Below are 17,094 nucleotides of genomic sequence, written 5' to 3' on the forward strand. Positions count from 1 at the left end.
ATGGATACGGTAAGTTTAGGCCATACCGCTCACGTTTACGCAAATGTTTCTTAGCGCGCTCCTACGCAAGAGACAACACAAGTTCTCTTCGTCGATCAAACATATCGACTTTTATTTCGCACGCAGTTTGGTTGGGCTGCGGCCGCCTGGTCATATTAGCCAAGGAAAGTTCAATGTTACTAGACTGCCCCGTCGCGTGACCTCATGCTAGTCGTGGCATCGACTCCCTGGCGGCGGCCGCATTTCGATGGGAGCGGAAGTCCGGAACATAAAAGCACCTTCTTTTTAATTTCGAAAGCTTGTCCTTAGGCATAGTAATTCGCGTTGTAAAAAATAGGCATGCATGTTTGTTTTATGCATGAACATAGCGTGCAGAGGGTTCCCCATTGGGGGTGGGGAGGGGGGAGCAAGTTTCACCCCAGCGACCTCCCCCCCCTCCCCGTAGGTAGAGTACAAATGACAATATGATCCACAATGGATGGGGAAAAAAATGAAAATGAAGCGATGACGTGCTTCACACAATTGCCTGCCTTTGGTCCCTGCATTTCCGTCAAAAACCTGCGTGGTCATATAACCATGCCCTTTGAACAATGACGAGACAGGTCGGACTGAGGAGCATACTTTGACACCCCCCCCCCATTCATAGTATCCTGCATTAGCCCCCCCCCATTTTTTATTTATTCTTTATTCATTGATCACCCCGCAGAGCTTAAAGTGGCCCTGAAACGCTTTTTCAGCAAGGTCACAAAACGCTGCCGATCGGTAGTCAGGCTCCTGAAAACACGCGAGCCAAACGTTATAGCTCAGCACGCGGCCTGGAATTTACAATTAATTCTCAAATCCAGCTAGAAAATCACTCTTCTCTCTACAAATAATGCCACATACCCTAATTACTACGCCGTATACCCAAATCCGCGGCCATTGGCTGATTTGAGCATCCTGAGCTGCATAGTTACCGTGGCCGCCGCAGTATGCCGCTACCGCCACGTGCCCGCTCTCGACCACACTGAAAGCCGCTCGTTCGACGAAAAAAAAAAAAAACGTACTCAAGGTCATGGCGCGCGCTGACGAAGGGACGCATCTTCTTGCCCTCTTGCCATCCCCCTCCATGCGTAGCTTTCAGCGCGCTCGCCAGTACGAGAGGAGAGAGAAAGCGCTTGAAGCAGGCGACAATTCCCTGTAACTCCGTTCGTACTTGACGGATTCTAAAAATTTTTGCGGCAGTCGATTCGTGAGGAAATAAGCTCTTTTATTGAAGCCATTCGACAATTCCTTTGAGAAGTGTTGCAGGGCCCCTTTGAGAGTGTTATAGCAGGGGGTTACAACGTTGATTAAAATACATCTTCGTTCACACAGTGCACTTGTTCTTTACTCAGCTTTGATTGAGATTTTGACGAAACCCCAAATACCGCGATGAGGTTGGGCCTTGAACAGCGTGAACCCGCGGTCGCCAGGCGCGTAAAATCGCCCACGCAATTTGAGCAATCAAATAAGCTCCTCCAGCGGTTTGAATGCAGGGACAAACATCCAAAAATAATTATTTGCTGGAGTTGACAGCATGACATCCGAAATAAAAAATTCGGTTCGGTCAACCTGGCACGGAGATTCTGGTAAAGCTCGAATGTGCGTTCGTCAGCAGTGCCCGTGGACAGCGATTAACATAGGAGGAACTGAAAGAAGCGCTCGCATTTCGAAGCACTGATTTTGATTTAGACAGGCTTGCGGCACAGCTTTGTACTCCGCCCAACATTTGTTTCTGGGGCAGGTACGTGTGTCCGCAGCTGAAGATGTCGCTGAAGCACTGAGGGCAGAGTCTCAAACAGTTCTTAATCTTTTGGACCAGGTTGTCTAGCTCGTGCAGCTTTTGTTGACAGTATCGGCGTCAGCGGCATCAGGAGAGTGCTCTTTTATGGTGCACTCCGGCGAGCGAAGACGAGTCTTTGGAGTCTCATGACGCAGACCCGTCTCACTCATCTCCTCCATTTCCGGTGGGCGGTGTACGCCCACCGAGAAAGAATGGCAAAGTTGTCTCTGGATAAAGTCATCAACGAATTTATCACGAAAACGGCCGAACGCTCAGCAAAGTTTGGTTCATGCTCGATATGTTTGCTTGTTTTTCTCGTACCATAATATGGCTGAGTACTGAGCGTTCCATGTTTGTAATCGACACACCGGTTCATTTGATTATCAGTCCAATATAAACGTATCTTTATAGTTTCCTTCCTCATCCCACATATTCGTGTTGGTATTTTCGTAATGCATTATGTCATCGTACAGAATTTGACTAATGTGTAAGACGCATTTGTCAGTCCATGATACATTACCTGAATTGTTTGTACTTATACCTTTTGTGCTTGCTTATCTGCATTGTTAAATCTCTATTCATCTTCTTTGGCACAGGGCACAGGGAACAGCCATTTGGAAGCAGCTAAGTAGCAAGTACACATATATTTTATCGTGTCGAATTTAGAAACAACCAGGGAATGTTGGCTTTTACATCGTCATCCATGCCGTATACACTACCAATCCAGCGGCCGTGACACTGCAAACATGATTGTTTGGAGCTATTTTATTGCAATGGATAAACTATAAAGAAAGGTGTTTCACTCATTCAGAAAACACAAGTTACCATGAGGCACTTGCTCCTAGTTTAATGAAAAAAGTTAGTAGAGTAAAAAGAAACAAGAACAATAAAAAACAATGGTTATGGTTGAAATGGCCATCTTATGACAAATCCTTCCCGTAAAGTCACATGCGAAGTATAAGCAGGTCAGAAACGTGCGTGCGTGCGTACTTGTTTCCGGGCGTGCACATAAAATGTGGTTCTAAACGTTATCCTGGAACCAGCCGGAACACGTGGCTTAGCGGGTATCTCGACTCATCCGGCGTCTCCGGCGTCTTGACGTGGCTCGAGCGGCCGATGGCCGCCTCTGCTTCTGTGGTTCTAGACGCGGGGCGCTCGTGCTCTCCTTCCCTCGCTGGAGAATCCCACGACGACACCAATGGCGTAGACTGCAGAGAGGCAGACGCACACGATCTTGCGACTTTGCGGGAGTCGAATACCTCGGCCGCCGGCAGTTCCACGCAGCGGGTGCTGGATGGAGACTGGAAGACAGTGCTGATTCTACGCCAGACGAAGGCACAGGCTCCAGAACGCAAGAAAAAAAAAATTACACCATCTCCCGCTCAAGCTAACCATCTCCCCGCTGCTTCGCATCCACACATGGTTGCCTTTAGCGGGAGATGGTGTAATTTTTTTTCTTAAGCCGCGCAAGCTTACCTCCACCAACGCCAGCTAGAAAGCCTCCACTGACGCTCTCACCATCTCCTTTTCCCTATCTCTCTCCGTGATTTGCCTGCTTTCGTTCTTGGAGAGTACATCCTAGATGATTGTCGAGACTTTAAAAACACGGAGTCGCTCGGAGGATTTCATGCCAGACGGTCCCCTCGTCCGCGATGTCCTCTCGCTGAAGACCGCTCGACGATCGGCGCCCCGTCCACGAACTTCTCTACAACCGCTCCCCATATCTTTCCTATCACTTATTCTCCATCTGTCGCCCCTGTTGACCTCCGATCACTTTCTTTTCTATTTTTTTCTACTTTTATGTTTTTCCCCATCCCCTAACCCTCAAGGCGCCGAGCCGTGCTCTCGCGAGGGTTGCAGAAAATAGCGCCTTCTTCCTTTCAACAAACCACTACCATCACTTAAAAAAAAAAAAAAAAAAACGCCAGGCCTGCGCGGAAAGCGCAGCACAGTCGCAGCGAAAGCTCGAAGGGAGGCATTTCTAGAGCCCGTTATAAACTCTCTTGTGGCTACTAATACAACTGCACTAGCAACGTACCCACTACACCAAAAATCATAATTTTTGTGAAGTTGGGAAGCACCCACCACGACATTACTCGTCATTCTGCGGAGAAGCGAGGTACCATCTGTAAGGCATTATGTGCAGTTTCTTGATGCGACGGCTGATGACGATGAAGAATTATGACTGAGCCTTTTGTAATGGGTTGGAAGCTTTAAAGGACCCACTAGTTACGTAATTCGTATTGTTTGACGCCCGGTCGTTATTTCACTCTCCCACCTCGCTTTATAACATACGCTAACGTGAGAAAGAGATAGAGAGAGGGAATTAAATTTATTGAGACCCTGAGGAAGTGGATCATGGGAGCCTTATGGGCTTCCTTGGCAACCAATAGAAGTGCACTTGCGACGAACCCACTACCCTATAAATCATAATTTTTGTGAAGTAGGGAAGCAGCCACTATGCAATTTTTCGTCATTCTGCGGAGAACCGTGGTACCTACTAAACACCTGTAAGGCATTATGTGCACTTTGTTGATGCTGTGGCTAATGACGATGAAGAATTATGACAGAGCCCTTTGTAATGGGTTGGAAGAATTCAAAAATTCACTCGTTGCGGCAGTTCGCATTGTGTGACGCCTGGATACAGAATTGGCGTTGTGTGACACTTGGTTGTTATTTTACTCTACTACCCCGCTACTTTACATAGGTTAATGTCGTTCCTTCCCGACATGAAGCCTGTATAGGGTCCTTTTGCAAAGTAGTTTCAAGCACCGGCATGGCTCTGAGGTAGAATACTGCACTCCCACGCTGATGGCCCAGGTTCAAGCCTCGTTCCATCCTGGAAATTTTTTCTTATTTCGTTTTTTTTCCTATTTCGAGCGATAGTGGTTACGGACACCGGCGGCGGCGGCGGACAACTACGGCGCCAAAAGCGGCCCTTGTTGTGATCTCATAACAGCTTTCGCTGTAAAACATTGCTTAGTTCGTGAATGACTTTAGGGACGCGCCCTCGTAATGAACGGCTCTTTCTATTGTATACTTCCCGGGCGCATCGCAATTCCCGTAAACCTTTACGTCCTCTGTGACTAGGTATCAAATCCATCACGTAGCGCTCTTCTGTAGTCTTTTTCTCTCGTTTGTGAGAATAGCTCAAGCATTTGCTGGCACTCAATTCACATGTGATCCACTTCCACACGACTTGCTATTTTTTCTTCCTCGCGCCAGCTCGCAATTCAGTCGCACGAGCGGCAAGAACAGCAGCTTCTGCAGCTGCTGCGTGAAGATTGGCCGTCGTCGTCGGAAAGCGAAGACCTGTTCGAGGAGTGTGCGGCGGATCTGAACGCGAACATATCCAAGAACCCGCACTGCTTTCTGGAACTAAAGGCCAAAGGGAAGCCGTTGGGCCGACTCGAGATCGAACTGCGTGCCGACGTGGTGCCCAGGACGGCCGAGAACTTCCGGCTCCTCTGCACTGGAGAGCGCGGTTTCGGCTACAGGGGAAGTCCGTTCCACCGGATCGTCAAGGACTTCATCTGCCAGGTACGCCTCGAAGGGATTGTGGCTGGCGGCAAACCGAACTTGAGCAAACGTAGCTCTTCGGATTAGAGCACTGCACGGGCTCGGGCCTACCCGAAAACCCGAGCCCGGCCCGGCCCGTGGACCGGGCCGGGCCGGGTAAAGTAGTTTTCATGGCGGGCCCGGGCCGGGCTCGGGTCTGAAGCTCCGGGCTTAGGGCCGGGCCCGGGTTTGAGGTGGCGGGCTCGTGTCGGGCCGGGCTTGGACTTTGCTCAGTTCTTAAAGGGGCACTAAATGGAAACAATGAATCGGTTTGACTGATAAAGTATACTCTGAGAACTCGAATGTCGTTAATTTCACCATCATAAGTTTATTCAGGAGAAAATCAAGGTCAAAGTTCTATTTTTTAATGTTGACCCGACGTCATTGATTTCAAACTTAATTTTTGTCGTATTTTAAGGACATTAGCTCAATGATATTTCCTGAAACTTGGCTTGTTAAGTCTATGGCTTCCTGAGATGTCAATGTACTGCTTTTTTTAGTGATTAGGAACTACGTAGGCCCCAGTAGACGCCGTCAGAATCTCTGACGTCACGGTGTTTGCTGCGCGAAATTCCAGGTGGCTTCGCTACTCGCATTTCCCTCTCGCGCGTTTTCACGCTTACGAAGAGTCTTGTCGCGGCGAGCGTGGTTATTTTGGAATTGTAAAAGAGTAATTTACTGATAATAGAAAAAGCGTTTTTCTCTTTAGTGTCCTTTCAAGCTTCTTCCACATACGTAGTGTCTACACACATGTTCCAAATTATGTCCCGAAAAAACGTTTTATATATGTGGTGCAGGGTATTTGGGGAAGTTTATGAAGTACAAGTACTGAACTTCGTTTGCTTCTTGCACATGGGGCTACTTGAATTAGCTGAAACGGGCGAGCTAAAATTAGATAGATCAGGCGCTTATAACATCTCGCTAGTCTGTGCTTCATTTGCATTTGTTGTGATGTTATATCCGAAATGTTATTTTTTAATCGCAGTAATAAATGTAATATAATAAATTTATGCCTTTAACTTATCATCACAAGCGCGATCACAGAGTTCCAAAGCGGGGAAACGTTCTTGAAAGTTCCAGCCCTCCATTAAAGCGAAAGTACTGCGCGGAATCTCGTTACAATAGAATCCCTATAAAGACACATTCTTTTTCCATCGCTCCGCCACAGCTCCCAGTGGTCATGTGACGCGATATGGACATGCACAGCCTGCTTTGTGTGCCCACATTGGTAATGTCTTAGCTTTCGTCTTGCTCCGCTATATCAGGGGTCTCAAAGTCACCTCCGTTGGGCCGCATTGACGAAAATTTACTCCCACGACGGCCAGGACAACGTGCCGAAGGTAGGCACGCGGGGGCATAGGTTGTAGAAAACGTCAGCTAAGGTTGTCGTTTGAGGAAGGACCTTTCCCACAGCTCATGTATGGGTTATTTCTGAAGGGGATTTGGCGGCAGGATTCCTACAACATATCGATAGCTATCTTCAAAATGACTAAAACCTGGACGCCGATTCTGACATAGAGAGTTGTTTCACGGTTATGTATCAACGCATGGTGACCGCAGGGGGTGCCTCACGAAAAAAAAAAAAATGTTTTAGACCTGTCATGCCTGTGTAGCTCAAGAAGGTACGTATAATCAAAATTAAAAACAAATAGACGAAGACAGTCATGCGGGGGCCGCGGGCCGCTAGCGAGAGGTGCGCAGGCCGCGTGTTTGAGACCCCTGCAATATATAGTGCGAGAGCTACATGATGCTGCCGCAACAGCTCTGGAATATGCAGGAACAGCATAGGTGACGTGACGAAGTATCTGGCTTGAAAAAAAAAAAAACGATTACGAATTCCGTGCCGGATGATGTCCCTTAGCTCGAACCATATGAATTCAATGAGTAATCGTCGAGAAGCTTATTCACGCCTTATCGAACTGGAACGAAATCACTTCGTCCACCTCCTACCAGTCCTACCCGCGTGTTCCAATGGCCACCTTCTATCGGTACAGCATCGTTAGGAAGGCATACACCATTGTAATATAGAAGAAAAAGAGCACGGTGCAAACCATGCATAACATGAACTGCTGAAAACTGCAAGTAGAAGCCCTCAAAGAGGAGTTTTATAGATGCTATTGAAGAGTGGCACGACGTTCGGGAACGAGAGAAATGAAGGGATGAGCTGGACAGCTGTGTTCATTCTGCGGAGGTCCACAATGACATTCTAAACTAGCTCCAGTGGTGGAAGCTAAGAGCAACGACTGCCCACGCCTTCAGAATTCGCAAGGCAGATGTGCACCCCTGCGGCTAGCGAAAGCAGTGCAACAAATTTTAGCGCGCCAGGATATGTGGTGCAACAGCGCATGACATGCTAAAAGGCAGAATCCCCTGATAATTGGATATTTTGCACAAGAACATGTGAAGAAATAAACTATAAACTATGCCACAAAACCTTATAGACTGTATATACTAGCAGTGATGCGATATATCATAACGATGCTATGACAAATTGTTTTTTCTTCCTTTCGGCTGCTTATACGTATATGAAGTACACGTGGCGCACACGGATCGTTATAATTTTTATCTAGGTTAGTGTACTTGAAACAAAGGTAATATATTTGGCTTTTTTCCCTCTATTTCTCTTCCTGTGGCAAGGTGCTATGTTGAAGACAGGTGCTACATATCGAGAAGGGTGCACGATTGGCTTTGTAGTTAGAGCATGCTTTAAATTTCAATAGAGAGCACAATAACAACAAAGAGAAGAGAGCGTACTGTTCCCTGTCTCCTCTGTTTTTATTGCGCTCCCTATCGAAACTGAAAGCATGCTGCAAATCACTTTCCTTGCTACAATATCTGCAACAAAACGCTCTTGGTGATCCCCATTGTATGTGCAGAAAAAAATAGGTACATTATACCTCTGCCGAACGAACGTTCATCGTACCCAGTATCTCCGCTCAACTGTTTCCACGGTGAGCACCTTTTTACAAGAAATTACCGTAGGTTAAAGTATAATTGTTAGCGAAGCATGTGCCAACAAAGCGTAGATATTTCATACTTAAAACGCCTCGCTGTCGATTCCATGTTCGAGTAACACCACCTAGATTATTGGCTCGGGCCCCTGTCGGGCCCGATCTGCGGTCGGGCCGGGCCGGGCCGGGTAGGTGAAATTTTTTCTCGGGTTCGGGCCGGGCCCGGGTCTCGCTTTGAGTCACCGGGCCGGGTTCGGGCGGGTAAACTTTAACGAGCTCCGGGCACGGGCCGGGCCCGGGCCGAGAATTCCGGCCCGTGCAGTGCTCTACTTCGGATACAACGCTGGATATTTAAACAACACAATTCCCGCACCAATCACGCGAAGGCAAGCGATCAATCAATCAATCAATCAATCAATCAATCAATCAATCAATCAATCAATCAATCAATCAATCAATCAATCAATCAATCAATCAATCAATCAATCAATCAATCAATCAATCAATCAAATCAATCTTATTAGTCTTGTCAAAAATATAGTACATTGCAGGTAAATATGCAGGAGGAAGTCCCAAGGTTACACACCGCAGGCGGGACCTCCTTTGTTAATACAATGGAAAACTAAACTAAGAAAAGCGAAGAACTGCTTGTTATAAGTGTTACTAGTAAATTACTGAATAGTCAAACTACATACAAACCAACTTCACAAAATTAGAGATGTACAGCCATTATACATTTAATAAACGCTTTTTCAATTTTCCTTTAAATACATGAATACTATCTTTCAAATCACGTGATAATGCGCACGGCGGCCGCTAGATGGCAGCAGATTTTGCATAAGGTCTATTGGGGTTGCACAACAAGACAGCAGGAAATATGTCGATAATGAGGGTGCGGTGAAAAACCTTAAAAAACAATACACATACGTTATAATTAAACATGCAGTTCGGAGATGGATAGTATATGAAGCTGAGAAAAAATAGGATGTGATGGCGTTTGACGTGAAGCGAAAGTTATGAGTCGTATTGCTTGCTTTTGCAGTTCCTTTAATGGCCAAATGTGCACTGAATATGAATTACCCCATGATGTGATGCAATAACTGACATGGCTATGTATGAATGCACAATACAGTGCCTTCAGAGTTTCGATGCTAAAACACATTCGTGACTTGACCAATGCCTTTATACCACTTTAAATCTTTTTTACAAACAGAATTAATGTGTTCGTGGAATTTCAAATGTCTATCGACAGTGCTGGGCAGTATCGAAGATACATGTATCTTAGATACTATCTTAGATACACTTTGGGTATCTTGTATCTGTACCGCGATACGTCTTGCAAAATGAGTATCTGTATCTGTATTTCCGATACATTCAATAATGTATCGTGTATCTTAAGATACAAGATACTCCTATAGGAACACCACCGTACGAAACAATAATCGCTGGCTCAATTCCGCTTCTCAAGTTGGTACTGGTGCCACTAAACCGCCTGAATAAAACTATGGGCAGTTACAATTCTATCTTTCTGGCAGAGTCCACCAGTGAGGGCAGGCGATGAGGCGTGCGCGTCCGTTTTGGTTGAGCAGAGTAACATGACAGCGCTCGCGCAGTCTCTACAGAACAAGCGCGCGAACGTCTATACTTAGCTCACGCCCTCGATTTTTTCTCGATTTTTTTTTCTTTTTACCTGTGCCAGTGCCATGACACTTACCCTGATCCACTGTACAGCGCCGCGTACCACAACGCATGCGGTGATTATCGCGCATATTCTGATGCCGCTGTCCTGCGGGGTGCTTCGTTACGAAATCTGAAGCATAGGGTTGCTTTGCGTCTCGTGACGTTTACACATCAGCGATTTGAAGGATTTTGTGGATGTAACTTAGACTGACATGCGATTGACTTATGTGCAAACAGGATCCTAACTATAGCACCTCCAGTACCGATGCTAGATCTAATAGAGCAAGCGTTTACCTAACAGAAGATATTTTCGTGCACGACAACTTTTTCTTCCTGCTGTCGATCGAGTCCCGGCCGCGGCGGTCGCATTTTCGATGGAGGCGAAAATACTTGAGGCCCATGTATAGTCGCCCATTTTTTTAACCTGAACGCGCGAGCGTCGACCGCCAAGTTGATAAGCGCCGTACAACGGAGTGCAGCGGCGAAATGAACGAGAATACGCGCATGCGCGCAATGAGCACTCTTGGACAGCTGCTGTCTGCGGAAAAGCCTAGCAGACGGCAGTTGCCCACGACTGCTCATAGCGCGCATGCGCGTATTCTCGTTCATTTCGCCACTGCGCTCCGTTGTACGGCGCTTATCAACTCGGCGGTCGACGCTCGCGCGTTCAGGTTAAAAAAATGGGCGACTTACTTCGACTTAGGTGCACGTTAAAGAACCCCAGGTGGCCGAAATTTCCGGAGCCCTCCACAACGGCGTCCCTCATAATCGCATCGTGGTTTTGGGTAGTTAAACCCTAACAATTATTATTATTATCTTCCTGCTATCTTTCTTGAAAGATTTTTTGAAATAATAATTTGATCGTTAGCACAACTGCTTTCTTAGTTGCCCTTCTCTTGCATCACGTACATTACCTAAGGCTCTGAACTGTTTTTTTTTTTCTGTCTGGTCACAGCATTATGTCTCTTGTAACATGCTGCCAAAATAAGCCCTCTGCTTTATTCTCACTTTGATCTGTCTGCTTTATTTCTGCTACTCTTTACACATTTATATTTCGCTTGAGTTTACTGTCTGCCAAGGCGATTTTGAAAATAAATATGTAATTATGTGGGCGCGCACTGAGTGTACAGTACCTGCTTACTGCTTATTAAAACGGTGAAATTGAGTTCGCACTATAATAATGAAAATATTAGGACCCATTTTAATGTTGTCAGGAAGGGGATTTGAGAGAAATTGCTATAATAAATGATCCGTTTTTCTCGTGAGCCTCCCAACGAGCCGTTTCAGTGAATTTTGCAAAGGCACTAAGTCTTTTCATTGTCTTCCATTAAGAAGGAAGTTGACGGTACTTCATGCTTAATTGTCATAGCTATTAGGGGTGCCGCCTGTATCGTGTTTCAATACTTATTCACGATGAATGTTTGATACAGAACGGCTTTTCTATTTTATTTACGTCTATTTGTTTTTCTTTGGCCTCTCTAATTTTTTTTACTATTACTAATCGCCAGGTAATCGGAGCTGTAGGTGGCAATAGCGTGAATAGCAGCGGTGTCCTGCGACGATTTGTGCAAGTACACTGCCACGCACTCTTATTTCTTTATCTTGGTGTGATCGGGTTTAAACCACGAAAGAAATATTAGCAGCGCTCGGCTCAAGCCGCGCCGCGATGTTTCGAAGTCTTCGCGATTGTTTGAGATTGTCCCGTTAAGATTACGCGCGAATCCCAGCCGCGGCGGCCATATTTCGATGGAGGCGAAATGCTAGAGGCCGGTGTACTTAGGTTTAGGTGCACGTTAAAGAACCCCAGGTGGTCGAAATTTCCGGAGCCCTCCACTACGGCGTACATCATAATCATATCGTGGTTTTGTGATGCAAAACCGCAACAATTATTATTAAAATTATGCGCAGGCCACGAGCACTCTAGTTCATTGGTGAGCTTACGGAAGCACCAGCGGTAACGCTGGAAGGTTCGATCGCTGATGTATAAAAGACCACGCTTTCCGCCGATGATCAGAATACCGAAGGCCCACGACTTTTATTGCCACCAGTTACTTAGTTTTCTGGGCACATGCTTGCCCAGTGCGCAGTCTCGTCTCTAACAGAGTGACTGCCGCCTTCTTCATCGTCACCACCGTGTGACAATAAAATAGGTATTAGGCATTTCTGGGGTGCACATGTTCTCTCGTTGAAGAAAAATTGTTAAAAGATTGCACGCTAGTGAGTATATTGATAGCGAATGCTTTACGCCAGCAGATAAGTAGAATATGAAATTTTATAAGCTTTAAGTATACGCAATGCGTCACAAAAAATGTCGCTAGCAGCGTCGTTGCTGCTGTACACCACGGTGATTCGGTATTGAGTAAACGGTGTTTAATAGACAAGGTAAAACTCTACACCGGTATTTGCGCCATTGTACGAAGGCTTCTTATTGAAGTTCTTGTGATTAGATGGCGACCCGCTAGCTGGTCGGCAAGCTGAGCAGCGTCTCCCCATCAATTACAAAAATGACAAGCAAGAGCCGCTGTCAATCAAGAGCTGTCCTGTTAAGCAGCCAAAACAAACCCCAATAAGTTTTGTCGGAAGTAAACTGATGCACTTTGAGCAAGAAGGACAAAACTTTTGAGATACTAGCAGACATTTCATTAAAATGAAACCAAATTGGTCACATTAAAGACATTTTCAAGCAAACCTTTTCATACATAGGCGGTCGCTACTACATTATGGGGGTCTATAACAACAAACTTGCGAATGTATCGAAGTATCTTAAGATACAATTGGCAAGTATCGTATCGGATACAATTATTGCGGTAGTATCTTGTATCTGTATCTCCAATACTTTTTGCCTGAGTATCTTGTATCGTATCGCGATACAATTTCAAAGTATCTTTGCCCAGCCCTGTCTATCGACTATAACTCCTAAAAATGAAGTATGTCCACTCAAAGGAATGACTACCGAGTCAACAAAAAGGTGGGGAATGAATGGTAATTTTTTGTTCGGTGAATTAAAAAGCGTAAAACAAGTTTTGGAAGAATTAATCAATAATCTGTTATTGTTACACCACTCAACAAGTGAATTGAGGTCAGTTTGAAGTCTGGACACGAGAGTCACAGAATCCGAGTGTTGCGAAAAAAAGAGTCGTGTCATCAGCATAAAGTAAACACGAAGAATAGTTAAGACAACGCGGTAAATCATTTATATATAACAAAAAGAATAAGGGGCCCAAAATCGAATCTTGAGGAACACTTCTGTTAATGGGGGTAGGACTGGATGTAATGTTATTAACCGAGACCACCTGAAACCTATTAAGGAGAAAGTTCTGTAATAGCGTTAGTATGGGACCAGTTATACCGGAGTGCTCTAGTTTACGAAAAAGGATGAAATGGTCAATACTGTCGAACGCTTTAGAGAAGTCGACAAAGATAGAACCTGCGATGTTACCATTATCAATGAACGACCTAATTTTGTCGGTGCGCTTTCCGAATAGTTACACGTGCACGGAACAGAGTGCTCTCTGTCACACTGTTGTCGGAGATGCATGCCAATGTCACGTGTCGCTCCATCTATCTTTTATTTTGCTTCTTTGTACAAGCTTCTGTTTTCATAATGTACTGATATCTACGTATGTAAAGAGAGCGCTGTTCTAGTATGAGTGCTTATATGGGCCGGTTGGTACACGTCCGTAGACAACGAGAAACAGCGCAAACAACAGGGCAACAGGACAGAGACGGACAGCGCTCAGTTGATCTCTGTCCCGTTGTCCTGTTCTTCACGCTGTTACTCGTTTTAGATGCTGTTCTATAGTCTCATCCCTGCTTTATTTGCCACCAATATTCTAAACGTCTGTTTCTTGCTTACACAAGTTCGAGTCGCTCGCCGAGTGCGAGAAACAGCACTGAAGCCCCCAGAATTTGGTCGAAAAGAGCACCCCTTCGCCATGACGTGCAGGGCGGTGCGTTCGAAACGTCCGCGGGCAAAAAGTTCGGACGATCGGCGTACGAGCAGCGGTTCTTCGAAGACGAGAACTTCACGCTGAAACATACCGGGCCTGGCCTCCTTTCCATGGCCAATATGGGGCCAAACAGGAACGGCTCGCAGTTTTTCATCATGCTCACCAAGCAAGTAGCCACGTAATATGTTCTTCAGACTTGTAGTTATCGTAAAGACCGTGCAAAATTTATTCACACTTCACATATGCGCTAGTATGCGCTACAGTTCGCAAGTGCGCACGCTCAACTTGCTTTTAATGCGAGATATTTCGTCTATAGGCAACTAGCCCGCAGCGTTTCAGAATCGGTATTGCGGTCAGCTTTTGCGTCAGAATTAAAAAAAAAAGAGCAGAGAGGTTTTCCGAGCTAAAGTTTGTAGCAAGAAATCTAGTTGTCACATAATAACGGTCCAATAAAACTGTAATTGAGACGAAATGCACATTAGCACATTATTAATTTTGAGAGAGTGTATATATTATGTGAAGCTCTGCAAGCTACCGCTCGCTAATGTTGGCTGTATGTTGGATTGATCTACATTAACTGTAACATCAACTCTCCGCTCTTATAACAATGTGAGGAAGTAATAAATGTAACTATGTCGCTGCCTCGCTCGCTTCGCAAATTATGGCAATTCCGTTTAGAAAAATTCACCGCGAATTAAAAAAACATTTCTGAGCACTCGATCTTTTCTTTCAGGGCTGCGTTCATGGACGGCAGGCACGTGGTATTTGGCAAGATTACCAAAGGCATGGACGTGCTCAAAACAATGGCCTCTTACGGAACAATCAGCGGCAAGCCAACGGCCGAGGTGGTCATCGACAAGTGCGGAGTCCTCTGACCACGCACATGTGGCGGCTGCCACAAACGTCGGCATATGGGACCGTTGTAACGCGGTCAAGACGACTTATATGAAATTACTGTACATTCCAAAAACGGAGCAATACTTTCACATTTTGATGCGCTCTGGCTGGCTTACCCTGTTGCAAGTGCGACAATTACACGCGTGCGCGCGCGTGCACGCACGCACACACGCACACGCACACGCACACACACACACACACACACACACACACACACACAGAAGCGCGCACGCACGCACGCACACACACACACCAGTAATGTTATATAAATTATTTAGCGCGACACAGTTTCACTTCTGTGCGCAAAGTTCGAAGCGCCCGCGTCACAAATTTTTTTTCCCGAGACATAACGCCTCATTAACTGCTTCTCACATGCGCATATACCAACACGATTTTTTTTCAGCATGATCGGATATGGCAGAAATATCGCCGGGCCCTCTTGATATGGAATGACCCGTATGTATGTATGTATGTATGTATGTATGTATGTGTGCATGTATGTATGTGTGCATGTATGTATATGTGGTGTATGTATGTATGTGCGCGTACGTGCGTCAACAGTAGGCTAGGGGTATATGCTTCTAAAGAACTGTTTATTTGCCGACATTTAAAACGTCGATGAATAAACAGGGCTTCGAGGTACGCTGCACCTTCTTTTGTACAAGGCATAAGACCGTATGTTCTGCTGTAAGGTTGCTTTTATTGCGATAGCAATTTTATGGGCAGTCTCGGCTGGTTTTTGTCCGTCCCCGTCGCCGCCGCCGTCATGCACCGTATATGTACAAGTATGTATACATATATAAAAGCCCCAAAGAAAAATAATTCAGAAAATGCTTCTGAAGCGCGGAATCGATCCAGGGACCTCTTGCTCGGCAGCGCATGGTGCTAGCCACTACGCCACGAACGCAGATCGTCCACGTACCTACCGGCGAGCGTTATATACACACCCTTCACCGTTGGCCGGACTCTGAGACAGCAGGCGCCTATAAGCGTTTCTTCATTACCAGCGAGATGGTGCGAGGAGCGCGCTGGGCTTTAAAGGTCGCCGCCCCGCTCCTGCGAACGCCGATGCTCTTTGCCATACAGGGCGTGGTCGCCTTCGTGCGCTTATTTCAAGGAAAGAAGGGGGGTGGGCGCGGGGTAGAGCGGGTGGTTGTATGTCTTGTGCTTTCCCCGCGATGTCCGCGCTGAAGTCACAGAGCGTCCCTCTTCGCTCGCTGCAGCGGCCGCGTTTGCGAAAGGAGCGCGCTGTTCAAACAGAAATAAGTAACAACTGCGACGTTTAGTTCGCGCTCGTCCTGTGTATACCTGTTCGTTCGTTTCGTGCGTCCTGCTTTATGCTTTTTTACTTGCTTTTTACTCACAACACACATCGTTTTGTAACGCAGTGATTGTACCACATTCCACCTTACACTTTTTTATTGCGATAGCAATTTTATAGACAGTCTCGGCTGGAAAATGTCCGTCCCCGTTGCCGCCATCATTCACCGTATATGTATAAGTATGTATGTATATAGAAAAGCCACAAAGAAAAATAATTCAGAAATACTATCTGACGCGCGGAATCGAACGGGCGACCTCTCGCTTCGCAGCCCGCCGCGTTAGACGTTAGACCACGACAGCACAGTCTTTTAGCCTGCTAACGGCGAGCTATTTATATACACCATGTACTTCAGCATGCTTTCTTAGTGGCCACATAGATGGCACGATGTGCGCGCGTGTGGCGCGCTTTAAAGATCGTCGCCCCGTTCCTGCGATCTCCGTTGCTCTTCGCCCTACAGGGCGTGGTCGCTTTCGTGCGCTTACCTCGAGGAGAGAAGGGGCGGTCGGTGGGTTGCTTCGCTTCGCTCGCTGCAGCGGCCGCGTTTGCGAAAGGAGTAACAACTGTGACATTTAGTTCGCGCTCGTCTTGTGTGTACCTGTTAGTTCGTTTCGTGCGTCCTGCTTTATGTTTGAGCAGTGCGCTTCAAGTGTCGAGCTGTGACGCATTAGTTCGCGCTCGTACTGTGTGCGTTCTTTTCGTGCGTCCTTTGGGCTCGAGCGACGCGCTGGCAATTTCGAGCTGCTTTCCGTTCTTCGCTTTACATTCCAATTTATTGCAATCGCATTCATTGCTTCGCCGTTGCGGCGAAACTGTGACTTTTTTAGTTATACATTCTTATGGATTGCACAGCACGATGTACACCCAAGTGTTTACACAGTATTTTGTCCTCGCTTGAATGAATGTAGGGCAGGAACCTTGAAAAGCTGCAAA

General features: G+C 46.2%; 1 protein-coding gene across 1 annotated transcript; it reads left to right on the forward strand.

Annotated features, from left to right (window-relative positions):
• Positions 1 to 14,818, forward strand: LOC119385930 (uncharacterized). The gene is made up of 4 exons (XM_037653293.1): positions 1 to 9; positions 5,030 to 5,344; positions 13,940 to 14,109; positions 14,677 to 14,818. Exons 1-4 carry the CDS (start codon positions 1 to 3, stop codon positions 14,816 to 14,818), a joined length of 636 nt encoding a protein of 211 aa, XP_037509221.1.
• The last annotated feature ends 2,276 nt before the right edge of the window (positions 14,819 to 17,094 follow it).

Source organism: Rhipicephalus sanguineus, chromosome 3 (assembly GCF_013339695.2).
Source record: "Rhipicephalus sanguineus isolate Rsan-2018 chromosome 3, BIME_Rsan_1.4, whole genome shotgun sequence".
NCBI classification, from domain to species: domain Eukaryota; kingdom Metazoa; phylum Arthropoda; class Arachnida; order Ixodida; family Ixodidae; genus Rhipicephalus; species Rhipicephalus sanguineus.